The following is a 22,061-nucleotide window of genomic DNA, read 5'->3' on the forward strand; positions in this document are numbered from 1 at the left end:
AATTTTATCTCCATTGTATCTGTACAACATACCTATATTTCTACTACTAGGAGAAACACAATCTCATACTCAGATGTGAAGTCAAATGTCTCGTTTGACTTTCTGCCACAATCTGCTTATTTACCGTGTAACATTTTGCCAGAAAGTACCAGAGGGAACAGGTCTGCAGCTGCACGGGGAACGCTTTAGAAGGGACTTAATAGACCGTTTCCACATCAAATTTCTATGAATAACCAACAGGCACTTTACAAAACAAAAGTCAGCTTTATTAAGCAAGTATTTATTGTGCAATTATGGACTTGGAAGCAGGGAATTTAGACCTCACTGTGATTATTATCAGACATATGGAGGTTGCTAGCAGGTTGCCTCCTTTTGTAGCTGAAGTGAGAACTGCACAGCCTGGGCAGCTGCTTGTCACCGAGCTGCAGAGAGCTGAAGCCTGGGAGGAACTGAAATCTGAGGAAGGGGTAGGGTGCAGGTTGTAAAAATAACTGAGCTGCCACTGAATAAAACTCCGCATGGCTTTGGTTTATAGGATTTATGCTGTGCTGTGCAGTGCACTTATTATGCATTGGACAATTAAACAGTATACAGAAAACAAAAGCTTTACAGCATCGAGCAATGTTGTATGGATAATATACACTGAATATGCTAGCAGCAGCCTCAGACTTTCCCTTGCTAAAGTGCCTTGTCCCAGCATTAACGATTCAGAAACACGCTGAGGTCACTGCACTGATGGATTCCCAGGACTGATGTGCCGCTCGTCACCTGTCGGTCGCTGCTCTCCGAGATGCTGCTGCCCGTCCGCTCCTGGCGGGACGCAGCCTCCTTTCTTCTTGCTTGCACTGCTGATGTCTGGCTTTGAAGTGCAGAAAAGAGTAAAACAGCCCTTCTGTTTCTGCAAGAGAGAGAATTTCAATTGGGGATTGAACTTTGTTTCACTAGACCACTGCCTTCACAATGTGCTCTGTTAATAAGCAGCAGCACGGGGGTTAGGAACAGCTTAGATCCTTTTGTATGCTGCATTTATAAAGGGCTATTACATGACTGATCATTGGAATTGACCTGTTTGGAGTCTGTAGTAGAGCTTACTTGCATTTGTCTCATCTATTGATCCTTTGTACATTACAGTTCTGTTTGTATAATCTCATCAGTAGAGAGGGTCATAAAAGATGAGAGGACATAGCTCCCTTGATGTAGTTTTTAATGGAGAATTATGCTAGCATATGCTCACCTTTTGAGGAATGTTTTTTTCTCCCAGAATCTAATAGCAATAGGTCTTACTGCTTGTATACAACGTGGGGCAATATTTAATTCTGGACTAGCTAAGAAGTTACCTGAGCTATGGTCAAACCAGAGGAAATTTTCCTTTTTGTACTCTGTTATTTCTTGCTCACCTACAAAACAAACATCTCCATGCAATGCTCTCTGGTAACAAAGCAACCTGAACTGCCCTGCCTGGACTGAATCTGGGCAAGGGCTGGGCTGTTCAGGCTGCAGGACATCTCCCGTCTGTGCTCAGCCACCAGCCAGCAGCTCGTTGTCAGCCCTTTCCTCTTGGCTGCTGCTGAGACCCAGCTGAAGCCCCCTGATCCCAGCTGATGAAGCTGTTTGGTTCCAGTGTGATTCTCAAAGAGTAGTTATTAATAATTGAAGTGTTTGATATACCAGGTTCATGCTTTGCTTCCTTTCACACACTTCTTGTACAAGCCTGTTGTGGTATAAGAGGCTGGCAATAATTGCCTTTAAAACCAATTGGTTTTAGAGTCACTGGACTGGCCTAAATGGAAGCTGAAAAATGATTTCTTCCTTGGAAGATGATTTAGTTAAGGTGTTTTTCTGTTGCAGAAAAACTGCAAAGACAATTTATTTCATGCACAAGCACTTTGCTATTCTTGCCGTTCCCTTTTTCATGCTGTAATGGGATTAATTGAAAGCAGCTTGGTCATTGGGTTGTGGTGCACTTACCGCTGGCGATGGGGGAGCCTGGTGGCTGCCATCCTCATCACATAATCAAACAAACTCCAGTCTGCCCAGTCCCACAGTGAGAAGAGTGCTTACTGTTTTTCATTGGAACAAGAACTTCTGACTTGAAATGACTGGATAAAAATGGAAGAATTGGAAGAGGAAGATTGAAAAATATATATATATAAATAGCAATGTTTATGATCATTCTGCAGGTGAACTGAAGTTGTATTTTTAATATAAAGAATATCATCTGCTGAAAGCAGAGTAGGGGTGCAAGTCAACACTGCAGCAAAGGCAGGGTGCACTCAGTCAGCAGCAGCTGAATAACTGGCATCAGCAGCTTTAACCATAGGCAATTTCAGTTTCTGGAAAGCAAATGCACTGATGTAAATGGAGTGTGACAACCAAACCCCTGCCCCCTCAGCTCACTGCAAGCCTGGGCACCGTGCCTCACCTCATGCTCATACGAGCACAGAAGATGCTTGGCTGGGCACCGCCACCTAGCCAGTCCAACATTTGCTTCTGGCCTTTTTTCTCCCTCCTTGCTACTCCACCTGGAGCTGGCAACTTATGTGCCAGGCAACTACTTCTAGGGAGGGTTAGTCCCATACACTTAGTCAGAAGTTATGCCTAATGATCTGGATACCTACTGGGATTTTCCAGGTCTTTTAAGGAGCACCGTCTCAGAGCAGAAGGACGCCTTGGCTTTCTCGTGCCCCATGCAGGCTGGGCTGCAGCCACAAGTTCTGGCTGGTGGGCTCTGGTTGTCCGGCGAGACCAGGCTGCTGCCCGCAGGCAGCGATCCGTTCACCGGGGGGTTTTGCAGCTTTCCCTCTCTCGTTCCTGTGTCTTGCTCCAGCAGAGCAGGAGGGTTGGGACAGGCTCGTGCAGGGACCAGAGGGAGCGATATGTCCTTGTCGTTGTTCGGCGTTGGTGGCCGGGTGGCGCTGGGTGTGCTGGGTCTGGATGCTTCTGAAACTTGTATAACGGGGAGGGCGCTTCCAGCTGCGGCGTGACCATTCATGTGGAGCTTCTTCATGTGGTGCACCACGACTGCAGCGTTGAAGGCTTGCTGGGGAGGAAGACAAAAACCCCATGGTGCGTGCCTAGCAGTGTGGTGCTGTGCGGCTGCAGAGGGATGAAGGGATGTCTCCTGCTGTGGGATGAAGGGACGTCTCCCTGCAGCAGCAGCAGCACGGGGGGATGATGGTGCTGTACTGGTTAGCACTGCCTGAGTGTTTGCACAACGTGTAGAAAGTGGGACGTGCTCTTTCCTGGCATAAACACTGCGGTTTCCCCTGACTGCAAACTGCTGATGCTTTTGAAGATTACAACTATTTCTAGATAAGGAAATCAGGGGGAACAGCTGTAAATTACCCCACAGTGTGAAACGGAGACTTGAGCTGAATTTTGAATGTAAGTATTTAAAATACTATCATAGAAGTGGTTCCTATGGCATTCCTCTCTCCACCTAAATTCTTACAAAAACTCTTGATATAGATGAAGTACCAATTTATGTCCAAGGCTGAAAGAAGGAAAAGCTGAATTGAGCTCACAAACCTGCTGACGGAGCATCTATTTCATTCCCCTAGGACAGAGACAAGAGTCCTTTTCCCCTAGCCTTTATTTTGTTGGCAAGGGCACTATAGGGCAATGTATTTGGTAAATGTACCAGTGTGCAATGCAGCAGAGAATATTGGTCCAAACACACTATAAACAGTAGCTGCATATGATTTTCAGGCAGCCTTTGGAGGATCTCAGCTTTTGGGTGCTTACCCACACAGCCGAAGCCTTGCTCATTGCTAGATGGCAGCAACTGGCATTTGTTATTGAAATGGCTCTAGGCTCCCAACAGCAAACAACTTACCCTCCATTTGCTCTTTGCAAAGTTTTTCTGAATCTGAGCGCTGACAGATGGGTATATGTCACGGTGAAGGGCTGTATTTCCATTAATCCTGCAGATGGGGAGAGAAGAAAATGGGCTCGTAGGCAGATGGCATTTGTAAGGCATTCCACATTCTGGAGGCAACTAACTGCTTTGTACATTCAATCAGCAATAATTAAACCCAAAGGAAAAACAGCAACAAAATGTAACACAAACACACACTTCAAAGCTTGGAAAAGCTCAGAATGGGATTTCTTCTTTGCCTCTGTTTATGGAGACAAATATTACACAAATTGCATCTTTAATTATTCATCATTTTCTTTCTTCGCACAGAAGAAAGAAAGACCCAGGGCCATGCGGAGGCAGCCGGTGACGTTAGCAAGGGGCTGGGGGGACACCTCCATTCTCAGCTACCACCCAGCACGGCGGCTGGCAAACCCCCGGGGGCAGCAGTCGCTGACGGCGCCTGCTCCGCTCACCATGGGTGCCGCAGGGCTTCTTCGCAGGTAAACCTTGTGTTCGGGTTCTTCTCTAGCAGGTGCCTGATGAAATCCTTGGCTGTTTGGGAGGAGAGGAGAAGCAGAGAGAGAAAAGGTTATTTCCTCCCCGTTCCAGGATGCGATCCTAATGGGACGTGACAAACGCTGGCAGACAAACACTGCAAAGGTCAGCCCCGAGAAGGAAGTGTTCGTACCGCCCTGTTACACTGGTAAAGGGAGGTGTTTGTAGTGAGGTGCTCCTGATGAAAAATTGTGTACTGGAGATGTACCTAACCTCACGCTGAGATTAGGTGAATCAGAACTGAATTTTTCACTGCCAATGGAAAACAAAACAAAACAAAAGTCTGAACTGAGCAGATTTAGAAGTTGCTTTACAGAGCAGCTGCAGAGCAGGGGCCGGGAGCGCGGCGGCTGTGCGGGGCAGGGGGAGCAACGCGCTGCCGGTGTCTGAGCTCTACCTGACTCGGAGATATCATCCCAGAACGGAGACTCAAACTCGTAGTAGCCTTCCTTAATCTTTTCAAACAGTTTGGATTCAGTCTCTTCGTAGAAAGGAGGGTACCCACAGAGCCTAGAAGAGAGCAGCCCAACAGACGGCCTTCAGTGCCTGTGTCCGCACAAGCCTCCTGAGCCCGGGTGGGCTGGGCACATGCGTGCAGCACAAGGAAGCAAGTGACAGAGGAGGCTGCTCTAGGGATCCATCTGTCCCTCGCATCTGAGTGCATTGGGAAAGCTGCAGAAAAGAGTTAAAAACTTAACTGCAGCAGCAAAAGGACAAAGCCACAGCTGGAACATAACTGCATGGTGTGGGAGGAAACGAAACAAAATGTACAGAGGAAGATCGAACGATACTTGTAGGCAACTGAAAAAAAACAAAGGATAGGATGAGGCACATAATAGAGAAAAATGTGATTCCTTTCATCTCCGCTCTGTTTCTTGATTCCCAACATCCCTTTTGTTTCTATGGTGTGGTGAATCTGTGCAGAGGAAGAACACTGCTGTAGCGTTACTGCAGGGAAGGAGGAGATTCGGCATCGCCTCCACTCTCACTTCCACACTGCAGAGGTGTACGAAGCAGTACATGAGTTGGGAAACTCATGAAAAAATGGGATGCTCTTTGCTTCTACTCACAGGATGTAGGTGATGACTCCAATGGACCAGCAGTCCACGGCTTTGCTGTATGGTTTCTGGGCGAGGACTTCAGGGGCTGCAAAAAAGCAGAAAGAAATGAAAATTACAAGCAATAGTAAATGACTCAATACTGGGAGAAGGAGGAGTTTCTTGTACACTTGGTTCTGAGGTATCAGTGCAGAAGCCATTAACAGCCCTCTTTACCAGTTGGTCTCTGCTTTTTGTATCTACTTTATACCGTTGAACAGAAAGAACCACTGAGGATTTCTGCCTGCACCGAGGGTTTGACCAGCAAGCTGCTGATCAAGCCGATGCAGTTTGATTGACATTAAACAACACCCCATTGTGTTAAAATTATTTTTATAAATTTTCAATAAATACATGAGTAACAGAGAAATCTATTGCTTTTAGAATTATCCTTTTCTTGCGCTTTTAAACACTCTGGGATTCTGCAGTCTCTAAACTCATCTGCAATCCATTTCTTTATGTGGTCTCTGCAGTGCATCCGTGACTGATGTGTTGTTGTTAACGTGATTATGTATTTTTTCCTTTCTGCTAGGCAGCGTGCTGTAAATGCACAGCCTTTTTCCCCAACAGTCCACCTGTACAGCCCCGTTCCTGGTCCTTGGCTTACCAACGTATCCCGGAGTCCCGCAGGCAGTGGACATGATGCCATTCTGCTCCATTTTAGACAAGCCAAAGTCTGTGATCATGATTTTGGAGTTCTCTTCAGGAGTAAGGTAAAGAAGGTTTTCAGGCTGTGAATACAGAGAGTCAGGGGCTGAAATTTGTGGTGAAAGAAACAGCAGAAAGTCATGGGACAGAGAAGGGGAAGCTAGGCAGCTGCAGAGGCAATGCTGTGGCTGAGGGACAGGCTTCACCTTTAAGTCGCGGTGAACTATTCTGTTTTCGTGGAGGTACTTCACTGCTGTCAGCACCTGGTGGATCACCACGCTCGCGTCTTTCTCAGTGTAAACCCCTCGCTCCAAAATCCGGTCAAACAACTCTCCACCAGACACCCTGTTGCAGTGGTAGTTCAGAAAGAAAAAGAAAATTAAACAAAGGCAGTCGTGCTCTCGCCTCTGAGGTGAGCTGACTTCCTCCTGCAGCAGAGCAGTTCCTCGAGCAGCAGCACCCTGCGGGGCTCAGAGCCAGCAGAGTCCCTGAGCCCACCTGCAGAGCACCAGCAAGCAATCCTGGTAAAACGCACAAATTCACACAGAGCTGTGCTGAGATGCGGTGCCTTGCCCTGCTCCTGCCTCCTGCTTCCTCAGAGGCCTACACAAAACGGCCCTGCTCGTACTTACAGCTGCATGACCAGGTAGAAGTGGGTTGTGCTCTCGTAGATATCTTCCAAAGTCACAATGTTCTCATGCTTTATTCTGCAAAGATAATCATGGGTCAGAAACAAAGCTGAGAAGGAAAAAGGTTGAAGACCTGACAGTTGTCTTGCTCTTATCACAAATGCAAGTTCACTGGGCTGTTTTGTGGCCGATCCGTGCAGCAGGAATCGTTGATGCCACAGCAAGCTTCCTTCGGAGAACCTTCTGTGCCGGCATCAACACCAAGGGGCAAACCCTCAGTTTTTGAGCAGCTGCCTTCTCGGCATCAGGTGTATTACTTGGACTGCAAAAGTATTAACTCTGCTTCTCCCTTCCCTGCCTGCTCTTCTGCCTGATCTGTTACACTTCCCAGACTGGGACAGCGTGGCTGTGGTGGGGTTACAAACCCGGCAGGGGAATGAGAGAAGGAATGCTCCTAGTCTACTAAGTGGCACCAGTATTTATATATGCTTTAAAAAGATATACTTATTTCTTTGTATTAGTCTTGCTCTGGAGCCACATCTTGGGAAAGGATGTTTGTTCTACTTCGCTTTACAACATGTACACAGACTCACTTTTTCAACACTGCTATTTCATTCTCCAAGCTGCTGTCCCTTGTGAGAGGAGACTTCTTGATGCATTTCAGAGCAAAGAGCTTGCCAGTGCTTCTTTGTTTCACTAGGAAAACTTCCGAAAAGGCACCTCTGCAAAGAGGAGAAGTTGTATTTCAATAGATGCTGTTCCTGTGAACCGGGAGGATAGTTACAGCAAGAAAGAGAAAAAAGCAGAAAAAACACTCTGGTAGTAATTTAAGTCTAAGTGGATGCTGATTGTAAAGCTGGGACTACATTTCCAGCAGCCCCAAAGTTAGGATATGCAATAAAAGATTTTGCAATATGTATATATATAATAAAAATTTTCTCTGTAGAGAAAAGGTTAAATTTGCATAGTTTATCATGAAGCTGTGTTGAGGGAGTGGACGAATTTGCTCCCTGTGATGGAATTATGTCACATTTTTCAGGACTGTGCAACGACAGGAAGTGTTTTACTGCTGCATGTGCCAGGCTTTGCTTAACTTCAGCCGTCCAGGCTTGGAGCAGGCTGCTGGCGAGGCAGGTGGCCAGCAGCAGGCTCCTCCAATCCTTTGGGACGGCGGGGGATTTTCCCAGGCTAGGTGCGAGTCCTGCAGAGATGACCACCCCTCTAACGGGGCTGCCTGCAGCTTGAGAGCTCACTGCGGCTAAGGGCCCCAGGGAATGACCAGTGACCTCCTTTCCAGCCAGGCCAAATTCCTGCTTAATACAGATTGTGTCTCCTCAAAGGGCCTTTGTTTTAGCCAAAGCAGTGCTTCACTTTCCCTGGTCAGCATTGCCCTGAGGATTGAGACAGCCAAATTGCAGTGAGGAGAGCCCAGTTGTGTCGCAGTTGGGGTATATCAGTCAAAGTTTTGTGTATATAGAGAGGAAAATGACTGGACAACCTTAGCCTGTTCCTTAGTATTTCCATTCAGCATTTAATGGGTTTTTCTCTCTGTTTATACCTGCGTAACCTTAGTCACAAAGTGACAAGTGAGTGCCTAGTATGTTCCTGAGGGGGTTCAGCTCAGTGCACTGACAAGCGGGTATTTATAACATGTCTTAAGCTTGCAAGCCTGTTAAAGGCTTTTCTCAGGCAGCAGAACACGTGTCTCGGGACAGTGACAGTGCATACTTTGCCAGGTCACTCCCCAACAATCCTCATCAAATGAACAACAGATTAATTGATGGCAGTTAAATGGGACAAGCCACTGAGTCTGCAAGCCCTGCAGGGCGCTGGCAGGTAGGGTGAGGAAGGTGAGCGCGTGGAAGCATGCTGTCAGCTGGGATGTTATTGCAGCAAACCCAGTAAACAAGGGCAGGAAACCTATACCTCCTGTGATCCACTAACAAAGAACCCAGGGCACCGTGCAGATGGGTTTGGTGAGCACGGAGCTGTGCCCATCTGGCGCTTTGCTCGTGTGTCTGCGTTACCTACTGGCAGCCAGCGATGATGCAGAGGGAGAGCAGGAGCCCAGGGCAGCTCCGCCGGGCCCTGCTTTCCTCCTGCTTTGGTGCTGCAAAAACCACGTGAAACACCATGGGGGCTGTGAGGAATTAGGACTGTGCCAGGACAGGTTCCCAGCAAGGTTAAGAAATTCTTTTAAAAACAACAACAAAATAAAAAATATTTACTTTCAGGAAAGCATCCCAACAGATGAATTTAAATCTTGGTTTCACTCAGTAAATTATTTGTAATGGCCTTCTGTCCTCTGGCTCAAAAATCAGCTGGCACGGGGACTTTTTCCTTGTTTCACACATTTTCCCTTTTTATCCATTTGAGCTCTGAAGGCTGTCTCATGGAAATTCTTTTCATGTTCCTGAAAACAAGGAATGGGCAGGGGTTTCCTCTCTAAGGTGCCTAATCCGACAGTTGTGGATGCTCTGGGAAGACGATGGGAAATTTCCAGGTAGTTTTAAGTCCCCGATCTTCATTTATTTTCGTCAGCTAGCTGAAGCAGTGCGTGTGGAAAAAATTCCAATTTCTTATACTAAATTTTCCTACTAATGTAATAGTAGGAAATGAACAACCTACAAATCAGATGCTGGGGCATCTGTTCTATATATCTGTCCCAAACAGTTTATAATAATTATGCCCCTTATTAAAAAATGATGAATCAACAAGTTGGCTAGGAGAGGCAAAACCTTTTTTCTAGCCTCATTCCTTTAGGGAAAACTGCTGGGTAATTTAACTAATTTCGGAGGCTGACCAGGAACACGATAATTTAAAACATAGCCGAGCTCTGGAGTAGCTGTTTTTTGGAAGCTTTGCTGTGGGTTCTAAAGTCAGGGAAAATCTGGACGTGGCAGAATCTCCTACTGGAGGTAATTCAATTCCTCCTCCGCCACCTTGGAAACGCTCTCTCGTCTCATTCACACAAATAGGCAAATTAAGCTGTTAACTCACAGAGAAATATCGTACAACTTGAACATCCTTGTTCTTGTTTCATCCCTCAAGTGATTCAGGGTTTATGAGCTAAATACATGACGTTATTATAGCTCTCAGAGCCATCCCTTGACCTTACTCGACCTTGCAGCAGCGAAGACCAGTGCGTTCACAAGGGAAAGAGCAAAAACTAAAACACAGAATCACACAGGATCACAAACATGCTGCATTGCAGGCTTGGAGGGCAAGGAGGGAAGCACAGGGCTCATGGGGTGCCATGCGATGGGGATGCAGGGCTGCTCCGGTGCCACTCGGTGAGCATCAGCACCAGCGGGAAACCTGCGCTGGGCTGCGGCACCCCCGGCTCGTCGGGAGAGTGCTGCTGGCTCGCCAGGAGACGTCTGCTTGTGCCACTGGCCCACGCCACGGTGCCCTGGGAGGGACTCGCTGGGGAGGCGATCTCTGGTGTGGCTCTGCCTGGGGAGCAGCTGCGGTACTTACGATCCCAGGGCCTCCATGAAAATGAAAGTTTTTCGGATATTGCTCGTCTGTTTCTTCCAGGAGCTGCTGTCGTCCTCTTCCTTGCGGCCCATCTCCTCCAGAGTGGAAGCAGGGAATGCTGTGAGGAAGAGGAGGAGAGAGCTGAGAGATGTGGCAGAGGCTTGCGGGGAGAACAGGACTAACCAGGAGCTAGTGCGCTCAGGATGCCACGCACAGTGCTTGCTTGGATTCAGACTTTACAACAGCTTTGAAGGATGTAAAGTTTTGTACTTTTTGTACTACTTTTTCTACTTAACATATGTTAGAGCTGACTGTGTCCCTGCCATTACGTCCAGCTCCAGCTGCCCGTGCAGAGCAACACCAGATCAGCTGGGTAGGAACCAGTGGCCATATGGTAATCCAGTCTTGTCAGTACACCCCTCTAGTGCATGTTGGCAATTACAAATGTTTATATTGTGCTTCATATTGAGTGCTAAAAAGCCCTGCTGAATGGTTGCTAATTTTAGCTAAAGCATCCGTGACTTAACGGATTAAAAAGTTAGGTACAACTAGCAATGCAGACGGATTATAGTTGAGCTGCTTTATTGCTTGAATAATAAATAGTTTAAAGAGCTCATGACTGCAGGGAAGGGAATTGATATAAAACACTCTGTTGATCTGCCTTGGACAGTTTGCGCTGCTGTTGTCCTTAATTGCTGTTAATTGACTTCTCGATTCATTCTGGATCATGACCTTCCTGTTGCCTTTTCCTCGTAGGGCTCCCACGCCCCGGTGCCCGCTGCTGGTGTGGCAGGGGGTGCCTGTGTTCCCCCACGGGGCCAGGAGCCTGGTGCTGCCTCTCTGAGCCGCCCCTGCTCAGGGGAGGACAAAGGCAAAAGGGAAACGCAGCCGGGTTTTTACCAGGCTGACTAATCCTTGGCTCACGGTGGCACAACGGTCAGAGCAGAGAACGAGGAAAATGCAGCTTCATGCGGTAAAACCCCTGCTCTGCTGGGCGGTGGCCGGGCGCGTGTCATCAGCGTTGGAGTACGAGGGTGCACGTAATCCTGCCTGCTGGTCAGCACCTGGGTGCCATGCCCGGCTGGCAGCACCTCCGGGCGGCTTGCCCTTGGCCGGGTCCCAGCCCGCCTCCCCGGCTCCCCTCCCACCTGTAAGCGCTTTAGAGCCGGGGCTGAGCAGCGCCGCGGTGATGCAGAAGGTAAGAGACAGCGGTGTGGGAGCTCGCTGGCGTGGTGGGAGAATTAGTTACAGCTTACACAAGGTCTGGGAGGTGCGAAATGTTATACAAACATCTAAGCACTCTTAATAAGATCAGGTCTAACGTTACAGAGCTAGGGGTGCACTGGAAGGTGAAAAAGAAGCCCTGAGATTAGAAAAAATTGTCAACAAACATGGCTTGTCGCACTATCGGGATACAAAAGAAATGGACTGAAAACATCCCTGGACAGAGGGGACTGGGTGCCGACAGCAGCAGCTCCGGCACGTGGAGCGTCTCCTTTCCCAGCAGCAAGAACAGCTGCCCTGCGGCCTGCAGGGTGCAGCTGAACCAAAGCCAAAGCAAACCTTTTGTGTACAAGTAAGTGTTTGGAAAAGGGGGAAGTACGAAAGCAGAGAAAAAGCTGAAAGATCTTGTTTCGTGACAGACAGCTCAGGCACTGAATTCCTCCTGAACCTAGTTTATCTCCTTAATTAGCATGTTCAGGATTTTGAGATCCTTGACACAATTTTTAAAGGTTGATTTAACAGTATGGAAAACAAAATTGACTCCATTGCAAACAGTTGAAGGCTTCAGTCTATAAAATCACTAAAGGCCACTGTGCACTTGACCTTTATTTACTTTCTGGATTCTAATGCATGTGTAACTGTTACAAATACAAATCATTACAAAAAGCAGCCATGACTTGTTGCTTAGAATCAGTGAAGATCAAAAATTGTTCACAAAAATGCTGGTCACTTGGTAGAAACCTCTTTCTGCCAATATTCTGAGCCCCACAAATGAAGTTTTCACTCGCGGTCATCCATCCACCCATCCCACCCCTTCAAACCTCTCCAGAACAGGAACTTCCCCAAAAGAGAACTTTCAGCAGAGACGTCGAGCTGCGGATGGAAGGCGCCTTTTGTCTGCCCTCCCCAGACATAAATGCGTGACGCTGGGGGGTGCTGGACGGCGGGTGAGATGCAGATGACCTCTCAGTTTCTGTCAAGCCAAGGATACAAGCAGAACACAAAGCAGGTCAGCCCGGCCCAGGGCACGAGCCGTGTTTCCCTCTGGTCCCACCAGCCCCGTGGGGCCATGCTGCCCCGGCGAGGTGGGACCAGGCCGTGCAGGGGAGCCGCAGCCGGGTGGGCTCGGGGCTGCCACCGCATCGCAACCGGTCCAGAGACCCCACGAGAGGGGCCCGAGCGCTGCGAGCCGGGGGGGAACCTGGAGGGAGCTGCGGGACGTGGCCAAAGGGTTGGGGAAATCATGGAAACTGATGGGTGTCTGTTACTTCACCCCCTGCGAGCACAAGTGTAAAATTTGCCCGATGTTGGCTATTTTAAGCTCGATTCTCTTAGTATTTTCACTTTTCACTCCTTATGAATTCAAGCAATTTCTATTTTAGATAGATTTTGCTTCTAGAAGGAAGATAGTAACGTGTTTTCTTTGGTATCCTGTGAATCATCTGTTCGTCTTATAGTTTCTCCTTCTGTCACTCCATGTCTACAGCATTTTGGTTTTGCTGATATCTGGAGGAAAGGCTGGATGAATAGCTCTGACTCCATACACGTGTATTTGATTTCCTGCTTTCTCAGTTTTTCTGTATCATCATGAACAAGTCATTTCCTGCCTCAGCTCGCCTTTCAGAGAGAAAGGGGAGTAAGTGGTGCTATTTTGGGAGCAAAATAATGCAATGTTTGAATTGCCCAAAATGTAAAGCTGCATATGTACTCAAGTGATAAACACTTGCCCACCTTCCTCCTTCCTCACGCTGGATCACATTCTTCTCAATACTTTTTCCTCTCCTGATGCACAGGAAGCTATTTGCACGGGGGCTTTGTGCAGAACACAGAAGCCTCACAGTCTGGCTGTGATACTGGATTACAGGACCTGTGATTTTCCTGGTGCAGGCTTTGTGAACTTGTCTTTCACTTTGTCTCTCGGTCTGGTTAAGCCACCTGTTGCACTTTGCAGCAGTTTGAGAAAATGCAATGTTTGATACATTTGTTGTCTTTTTTTTTTCTTTTTTAATTTAAATTTATTTATTCAGTCTCTTGTCCAACAAAGTCCAGACCTTTCTCAGTGCCAGTACACGGCGTACAGGTAAACGGGGTTTAGTGGATCTATTCGTGTAGCTGAAGCAGCTTTGCTTTCCACAGGAATGGAAAACATCATAACAAAAGTTGGGCAAACAGACCTTGTGCTTGGGCTGGCAGGTTTACCTGCCGTGTGATGTGTCCGTCTGCATGCTCCTGGCGTGCTCCTGGCACGTGTCGATTGTCAGCTCCATCCTGACGCCCCCTTTGCCTGTGCAGCATCCCTTGCCTCGGTGGGCAGGTTTTCCAGCCACAGCAGTGGAATGTGTGGAGGGAGAATGGGATGGAGCGCACCCGACACGCACCTGCAGACACACCATTTTAAACTCCTAATCCAGAGAAAGGTCTGGGTTTGCCCGTTTGCCCATCCGCTCTTGACGGTGCAAAAGCAATAATATGTTAGGATCGCATAAAAAAATGGAAATGCTTATTAATGTATGTAAAGACCTTTGAAGATGAAAAAAAACTACTTTACGCTGCTTTAATTTGTTTAGTTTCCTTTTCCTCATCATAACAAATTAAGCAGTATGTAGGACTTCAGCCTGATAAGTATATGCTGAAAGTAGTAAGTAGTTTCAAAATGAATGTCTAACCTTTGGGCTCTTCACAGGCTAAGTCAATAAATGTGACTGCTGCTGTACTCTGTCTGATCCAGCAAATGACACATCATTGCTTAGAATATAATGAGTGTTATTATGACCTTGCTTAAATATTTCCTGTAGAAATTTGTTCAGCTTTCATATCTCACAGTAACAAATCCATCTGCAGACAGACACTCTGCTTCTGAATGGATATACTGCACTAGCAAAATTATTGTAAGGCATGATTAATAGTCTTGTGACAAAGTTACATGTGTAGGGGGAAGAAACATGCTTCTTTCATGATTCTGCCTTTAGAATTAGAAAAAAAAAGTTTAAAGAAAAATAAGGGGGAGAATACAAAGTCAAAGGATTTGCTTTAAAAAAATACACGAAAACAAGCAATCTGCATGTGAATGAATTAACTGACAGGCCAGCCTCTGTGTTCAGGGACAAAAGAACAAGAAATCGAAAACATCAGCTCACCATTAAAAACAAATCTACATTAAACCACCCCATTGTTTCAAAAGCAGTGTGTTAACTTAGTAGCCCTTGATGACCACTTGCAAAATCACATTTTTCAATATAAATATGTCAGATTCTTAAAATACTTTTGAAGTAAAATGTCAGAAGGCAGCTTTCTATGAAACTGCTAAATATAACACACGAGTGCAGTAGGATACTAGACTAACAGCCTGAGCACAGAGGTCCTCCAGGATTTTCCTGTTAAGAGATACAATTCATTAAAAAAAACAAACAGGTTAGCCAGAATCCCACCTGCTTTGCTGCCCAGAACAGACAGGAAAGGTGAACGGTTATTAAGGAAATAATATTTTGCTTACCCAAGTCAGCAGAAACAAAGCAACTCCTGCTCCCCCGTGCTCCTGCTCGGCTCCCGCGGGTCTGGGGGACTGGAGCCTGCCTGGGCGCTGGCAGGCAGCCGGCTGGCAGGGAGGGAGGAAGGAGATGTCTCCGCCGTGCCGGTAGCTAGGCAGCACTTACAGGGGAGTAAATTGACACGAGAATAAGCTGCTTGTGGGTGTGCATGTGCGTGCACGTCTCTGTCAATAACAGCAGCGGTACCTGGCAGCGCTGGTGCGGGAAGAGGAGCGCTCCCCAGCAGGGCTGAGGAAGCTGCTCCGCTGCCTGGAGGATGCCCGGGCGCTCGCAGCTGCAGCAGCTGCCCTCAAGCAGCCAATTTGGTATTAAAACCGTCCTTGGTGGAATGCAAATGTAACTTGCCTTAATCAAACAAACACCGCGTTTTCTTCCTGTGAGGCTGGAAGGGCCGAGGGGCCACGTAGGACGGGACAGGGCTGGACAGAGTTTCCTACAGACCGACCTGGGCAAGTCGGGTGCTCCGGCACCTCAGCACTCACCGCCCGGGCTGGCAAGATGATGCTCTCCACCATCTTTATATGGCACAAAACCATGGAGAAAAATCATTGCAGCAGGGATTAATCTCTGTCAACAGAGTTTTGGACTATTTTAAACCATTTACTGCCTCTATTTTGACTTTCAAAACCCCTGTGCCTGTTGCCTTCCTGAGAAGCACAGCACATATGAATATGGGAAATACTAATTATTCATCATTTTTTTTCCATAATGTAGAATTTTTAGGGTTGGCAATAACAACTTTACTGACTGCACTCTCAGTTGATTTACACTGCCATCTAGAATAATGCATGAAAAATGTACATTTCATTGCAAAGTTTAGTTTTATGTCAGGCAGAAATCAGCTCTGAGGCAATACTAGGAAATCCTTTATTTTAAAGGCTTTTTAAATCTTCAGTAGCTTAATTCCAAGGAGAAGGCTGTTTAGTATTTTCCTTTTTTTGGCTGAACTCCATCACTCTAAGCTCCACAACATGAGGGATTTTGGTTAAAATTTCTGGATGTGGATTCAAATCTTAAGCTTTTCTTCAGCTTCAGGTTTTGGTGGAATTTGCATTGATCTGATCATGAAACCCTTGTAAAGCTTCACCTGTTCCTGCCTTCAATGCCTCTGGAATGGCAGCACCAGGAGCTGCTGGTCCTCAGCCCAGCGCTGAGTGGCCTCATCTGGTTTTCTTATTGACATCCCTTGGAATTTGTCTACTTTCTTACACTCTATCAGCAGCTCTTGTGCTAACTAGCAGTTGAACAGCCACAGCATGCTGCTGGTGGGTAGCTGCTGGTAGGTGAAGCCTAGCTGGGTGCTTGGCAGTGCTGTTTCATTTTCCGTCTTTTCAGCCTCTCCTGGCCGGTGGCCGGGAGTGGGGCTGGGCACGGGGACACCCTGCCCATGGCTGCGGTGGGGGGCACGGCACAGGAGAGCTGGAGCACCGAGTCAGGCCAGGCTGAGATGGTCACAGGGCGATTAAGGGGAAATGAAATTAATGGTGACACTATGCAGGATAATGCGATTGCCTTGAGAGAAGTTTAAGGGAGAGATAATGAGAACAAAAGGGAAGCATTTACTGCACTCCAGTCCTTGGAGTTTGGGTGCTGCTGTCAGCTGTATTGAAAATGAGATGCCTGCGATAAACTCAGCTGGAGTGGGTAAGCACTCCTTGCTTTGCTCCTGTAGCACTTGTTGTCAGTGTCTTATAAATCTTATGGAAAGAGCACAGCTGCGGCAGGACAATGCCAGGCACAGTAAAAGCAGGAAGAAACTTGCTTGGTAACGTGGAAAGCAGAGCAGTGGGTGAGAGCTGCAAAGATCCCGGATCATCAGTGCTCAGGGTTTGGCCTTCAGAAACACACTGAGAAAAACACCAGCAACCCGGGGGGACCGAGAGGTAAAAAGTCCCCTTGTGTGCTTTGTGGTGGAAAGAATCCATTGAGATGGCGGCGCTTGACCTTGCCTGACAGAAATCTGGGACAACAAGCAATTCAGTTCAGGGACTTTTGCCGAGCTCTCGATGGGCCTGCGTTAAAATAGCAGTTATTAACCAAAGACGCACAGAGCCAGCAACAATCTAGTTTTTAACAGCATGAATCAGAAGCGAGGAGGTGGGATGGAAGCGGCAGCACAACGCAGGCCTCTCAGAGACGCCAGAAAGGCTCCTGCAGCCCTGGCCCCGCATAGGCCTCGGCTGCTGCCCCTGGCATCAGGCAGCCACAGGGAGCGGCCTGCGAGGGACGTGCAAGAAAAACGCATCCGGTCTTCGGTCCTGGTGCTGGGTTTTGCCACCAGATGATGCCAGAAACCTTTGCCTTGGAAAAAATAAACCGGTGGGACTTAGCTCAGGTATCCTCTGGTGATGAGGGACCTGTAACGCTTCTGTTTTTGTGAAGAAGTGAGGCAAGGAAATGTCTCTGAGTATCATCAGTGAGAAGGCAAACAGGGCAGCCAGGCCATTTGCGCAGGAGGCTTCAGCAGGGTGGTTTTCAAGCAGAGCAATGTTTTGAGATGTGACGCCTGAAATGTAAACACAAGGTCAGAAAGCAAATACCAGGAACTAGTGTTGGTAGTCTCAGGGTTTTCCAGGAGCTTGACTCGTGGGTTGTAAGCCCTCAGGGCTGGCACAGCACCAGCGGGGCAATCCCCTGATGCGCAGAGGTTTCATGCCAAGTCCCACCCAGCCTCCTGGGCTGGGGACAAGTGACAGGGTGCAGGTGACGGGGTGCAGGGTGCAGGGCACGGCCCTGCTGCTGGCTTCGTTCTGCTGTGGCATCGCAGGAAATCCCAGGCTGGTGCCAGCAGAGAGCACTGCAGCACAGCCAATGAAAACACTGACTTTGGAGCAAAAATAGATAAATAAGGACTTTTATAAGCTGTGCAGCCAGGATTTCTGAGCAGTGGTCAAGGGAAGGTATTATTCTAGACAAGCTCCTTGCAGTACCGTGTAATTCAATTATGTACTCCTCACAAGTGGAATCTGTAGGCATTATTTGCTTTCCTTTGTTGCTTTAAGAGTAAAACACAGGCACTGGCTGCGAGGCAAGGAGGTTCATTCACTTACAGTGTGACCTGGAGTGTGTTGATCTGGAACTAGATGCTTCTTTGAATCTATACTGGCTCTATTGGAAAGAGTTGCTCTTTTCTACAGACTATTTTCTCTAAACGAAGTGGTTAAATTGTTAACTGAGATACCCAAAGAATTTAGCAGCAGATTTTGCACATTCTTCCTAACCTGGTAATTAAGGTCCTGTGAACTAAGTGGTAACCATTCCTTTTAAAATGGTAAAGAATCATGTAATTAGCTCTTAATAAGCACATGCTGTTAATTAAGCTCTTCAGTGGTACATTTACTGTATAGCTTGATTACCTGCCTCTAAATAATTCCAGGTAGCACCTCTTTTATATTGCCATTGTTTTCATAGACATCTGTCTTTTGGGGATGTGTCCTGATGTGATACGAGATCCACCATCCCCAAATTTACAACAAACCCATGACCAAAAGATCAAACACTGTGGGTTTGGGTTTGAGACTGGACGTCTTCATGTTAAGAATGGCTCCTTTTGAATCAAATTTAGTTTGTATTGCACAGCTGCAATCCACAGTGGGTATATTTGATCATGCCCCAGATGCTTGGCTGTCCTGCTTGTGGGCTTTTTAGATTGGCACTCCCTGTCTGCATAGTTTCTGCGATATAGTGTATTTCCCATGTTGATAATTCATACTGAGAGTTGACTAATGGGAAGTAGCAGCCAATTAGGAACCTAAAAGGGCCTTTCATTAGCTTTTTGAAAAATTAAGTACTAATTATGTAGGTTTGAATAGATATTTACTCAAGGGGTTAATTATGCATCCATGAAAAGCAAAACTTAATTCTGTGCATCTGGGGGAGGAGAGGTCTAGGAAATCATGGCAAGTTCTGCCTGTTGAGCTGTGGGCATGAAGCTTTGGGACGTGCAGCCCTGCAGCCTCTTGTGGTTGGGGCTTCTCAGCATGTGGGGAGCACCAGAGGGAGCAAAGGATGGAGGTAACTTATGGGGGACGGGTAGGGAGGGCTGCCCCTCTCTAACCTGCTGGAGAAGGTTACATCCGTCAATCTTTGCAGGGAAAAAGATCAATAGATGCACCTGAAATTCATAGTTTCCAAGCGATTATTTTGCCACCTGAGGCAGATGGCTGTTTTAAAAAATATAAAAAGCATCAAATAACTCCCAGTAAAAATATGTTTCTCCAGTTATAAATATTTCAAGATGCTGAAATCTGGCTGAAATACTAAGAGCATTTTTTTTCTTTGTCTGCTTATTACTGTGTGCAGTAAATAACCAAGGAGATAACAGTACTGTAGAATTTAGCTTAAGAAGGAATCTAATTAGATTCTTTTCATCTTGTCTCATCTGGGATTATGTGTGTTTCTGCTAAGCTTTTTTTCCCTTTTGGGCCAGATAGCAGCTTCAAATCACTTTTTCTGTTTTATCTGCAGTTACGGGCCCAAGCACAAGAAGAAAAAACCCTCTGCACTGTCTGTAGGTGAGACACTGACACCACTGCCTGCTCTGCTCAGCAGTCCCAGGGGAGGATGGGGACAGCCTGGACCTGGCTTTCCATTGCCTCTATTTCTGCTGGCATCACACAGCCGGTCATCCCTGGCTCTGCCAGTGCAGCGGGAACAGGGCAAAACACTGGGAAGGGACAGCTCAGTTATGACGATAAGATCCTGAAAAACTGCATGCGTCACTTCTGGAGAAACATGTGCAAGTCCTACCAAACCAGCTCTGCATTTTTAAGCTTCTCATGAGAATCATCACTAAGTTTGGAAACCATGACGGAATATCGGAGAGAAAACAGGCATTCATAATAAACTTATATCCTGGCTGCTTTTATGTTATTCTGAGTTTATAGGGAGCTCCACCTGCCTGTGAAATAACCCCTGGCAATGTAGAGGAACTCAGTGCAAATGCTGACAAATGTACAGACTAGGGATAGTGTTTAGGAAGTTATGCACGAAACGGGTTTTTGTGACTCCTTCTGGATTACCTTTCTCTCAGGTGCAGTATGATGTCATCTGAGATTTTGTTTAAATGAGTGATGTCTTCAGCATAATTGCCACATATTCCTCTTTCCGTAGTTTCCTTGGCTCACTATTGCTGCTTCACAGCAAGTTTTAAGGAACACAAAACTGAGCTACAGACCAAAAGTCACCCCTAAAGCCAGGGCAGCACAAGCAAGCATGCAGCTCAGCGACGCAGAGCAGGCAGGACGCGGGGGCTAACTCCTGCAGGAGCAGGCGTGTTTGTTTTGGATTTTGAGTGATGACAAGTGAGCAAACAAGATCTGAATCTCACATCTGCTCCGAAGACTTCTCATACTCTCTGTAAGTAGCCAAAACATATCAGGAATTGGTAAGACAACATGTCTGATGGATTTATGCTTTTTTTTCATCAGCTTACTGAAAAGTTGAAGCGAGATGACAAAACATTTCATAAGCAGTCACAGAGTCCATCCCTCTGCATGTGGGAGTACCGATAAAAGCCAGCTTTGTCTGAAAACGTAAACTGCACTTTAGCACCCTGGACTGGCACTTTTTGAAGTTGTCCTCACGCTTTCATGAGACTGACCAGCAGCACTCGGGAGCGTTTGCTTTACACACCTATGTGTAAACTGGCCAGAGAAACAGCGTAGTATGATTTCCCAAGGTGCTGTTACTCCTAATAAGCCATTACCTTGGTTTTGTGATGTTTGGAGAAATCTTTATCTTCCCGGATCCTGCTAGATGTAGTTACTCAGAATATCTGTTTCCTGACTATTCGGAAATAGCTCTGGGATGCCTGCTGGCAGCTACCATGGTCTGCTATGACACAGGGCATATATCCAAGCCTATTTAGACACTCCTTTCTCTGTTCTGTGTAAGTAGATGACAGTTATCCTTATGGGTAAATAGACGACCTTCCAGGTACTCCGTCATCTTCAGGCACACCATGCAGTTCGTTACAGCAGCAGTAAATCCAAACCACCTCTTTTCAGAAGGATCCTTCCCACCTGCTTCCTATCACATCTGACACTGTACAAGACAGATGATGGCTTTCGTGCTCAGCTGACCTCAGCCTGCCTGGAGCCGCGCACCATCTCTGTTGGGTTGGTGACATCCCCACGTAGCCTCCTTTTTTTTTTCTTTTTTTTTTTTTCCCCCTAAAAGTAAAACTTTTCTAAGCAGAACAGAGACTAAGACTAGAAGAGCTGTGTAAAGGAAGGGACAAATCAGCTGCAGGGGGGGATTGATGGGAGAGGTGCTGGCAGGTGCACGTGGTGAAAATGGTTGTTTCTTGTCAAGGTCTAAAAGTGAGTAGAGAGCTACCTAGTGGTCACTGGAAGGAAGGTGAGTTTTAATTTCCCACCCCAAGTATCACGCATTTACTAGCATTTTCTTTAGTGAGCCTGGTGGAGGTGAGCTGTTCCCCCAGGGATTGATATGAAGTTAGGCTTAGGGAACAGTGGTGAACAAAAAACAAAAGTTAGGGGGTGCAGGTGTGTTCTTTAAACTATCCTTTTGCTGAGAACTTTTCGTACAAGACCAGAACTATGACAATGCATAAAAACAGCACTGAAGAGTGCTGTAACTTCTAAGCATCTGAGATTTATATTGATGGGTTTTGTACCAGAGCCACCTCCCTCCTCATAAAGCTGCACATCGGTTTTGAGATGCCTGACAAGAGACCACCTGCCTTTCTCCTGATTTATTACGAGAGTCATCTGGTGCCATTTGATTCCTCCCGGTATGAAACCATTCATTATTTATACAGCCAAGAACTAGAAATAGCTGTCAGGTATCCATTTTCAGGTTGGCAATGGTAGAGAGGAAGGCAGGGTATTCCTATACTGGCAGAGTATACCTATCAAAGAGTAAGGTGTAAAAGGCAAATTGCTCATGAGGCTGCCTTAGAAGGAGCAAAATCAGGAATGGAAGTGCTATTTCCATGTGAGAGGCTGCTCCAGACCCCCGGGGCTGCATGCAGCGTAGCAGCGTGCTGTGGGGAATG

At 46.9% G+C, this 22,061-nt stretch overlaps 1 protein-coding gene across 1 annotated transcript; it reads right to left on the minus strand.

Moving 5' to 3' along the window:
* Positions 1-262: 262 nt before the first annotated feature.
* CAMK1G (calcium/calmodulin dependent protein kinase IG) lies at positions 263-15,847 on the minus strand. The gene is made up of 13 exons (XM_080569490.1): positions 14,986-15,847; positions 10,269-10,386; positions 7,382-7,510; positions 6,792-6,866; positions 6,366-6,504; positions 6,119-6,242; positions 5,485-5,560; positions 4,812-4,924; positions 4,333-4,411; positions 3,836-3,923; positions 2,619-3,040; positions 1,969-2,099; positions 263-898 (listed from the first exon to the last, which is right to left on the minus strand). Exons 2-12 carry the CDS (start codon positions 10,358-10,360, stop codon positions 2,006-2,008), a joined length of 1,431 nt encoding a protein of 476 aa, XP_080425616.1. The 5' UTR covers positions 10,361-10,386; positions 14,986-15,847; the 3' UTR covers positions 263-898; positions 1,969-2,005.
* Between the last annotated feature and the right edge of the window lie 6,214 nt (positions 15,848-22,061).

This window comes from Anser brachyrhynchus, assembly GCF_964034855.1.
Source record: "Anser brachyrhynchus genome assembly, chromosome: 27".
In the NCBI taxonomy this organism is placed as follows: Eukaryota; Metazoa; Chordata; class Aves; order Anseriformes; family Anatidae; genus Anser; species Anser brachyrhynchus.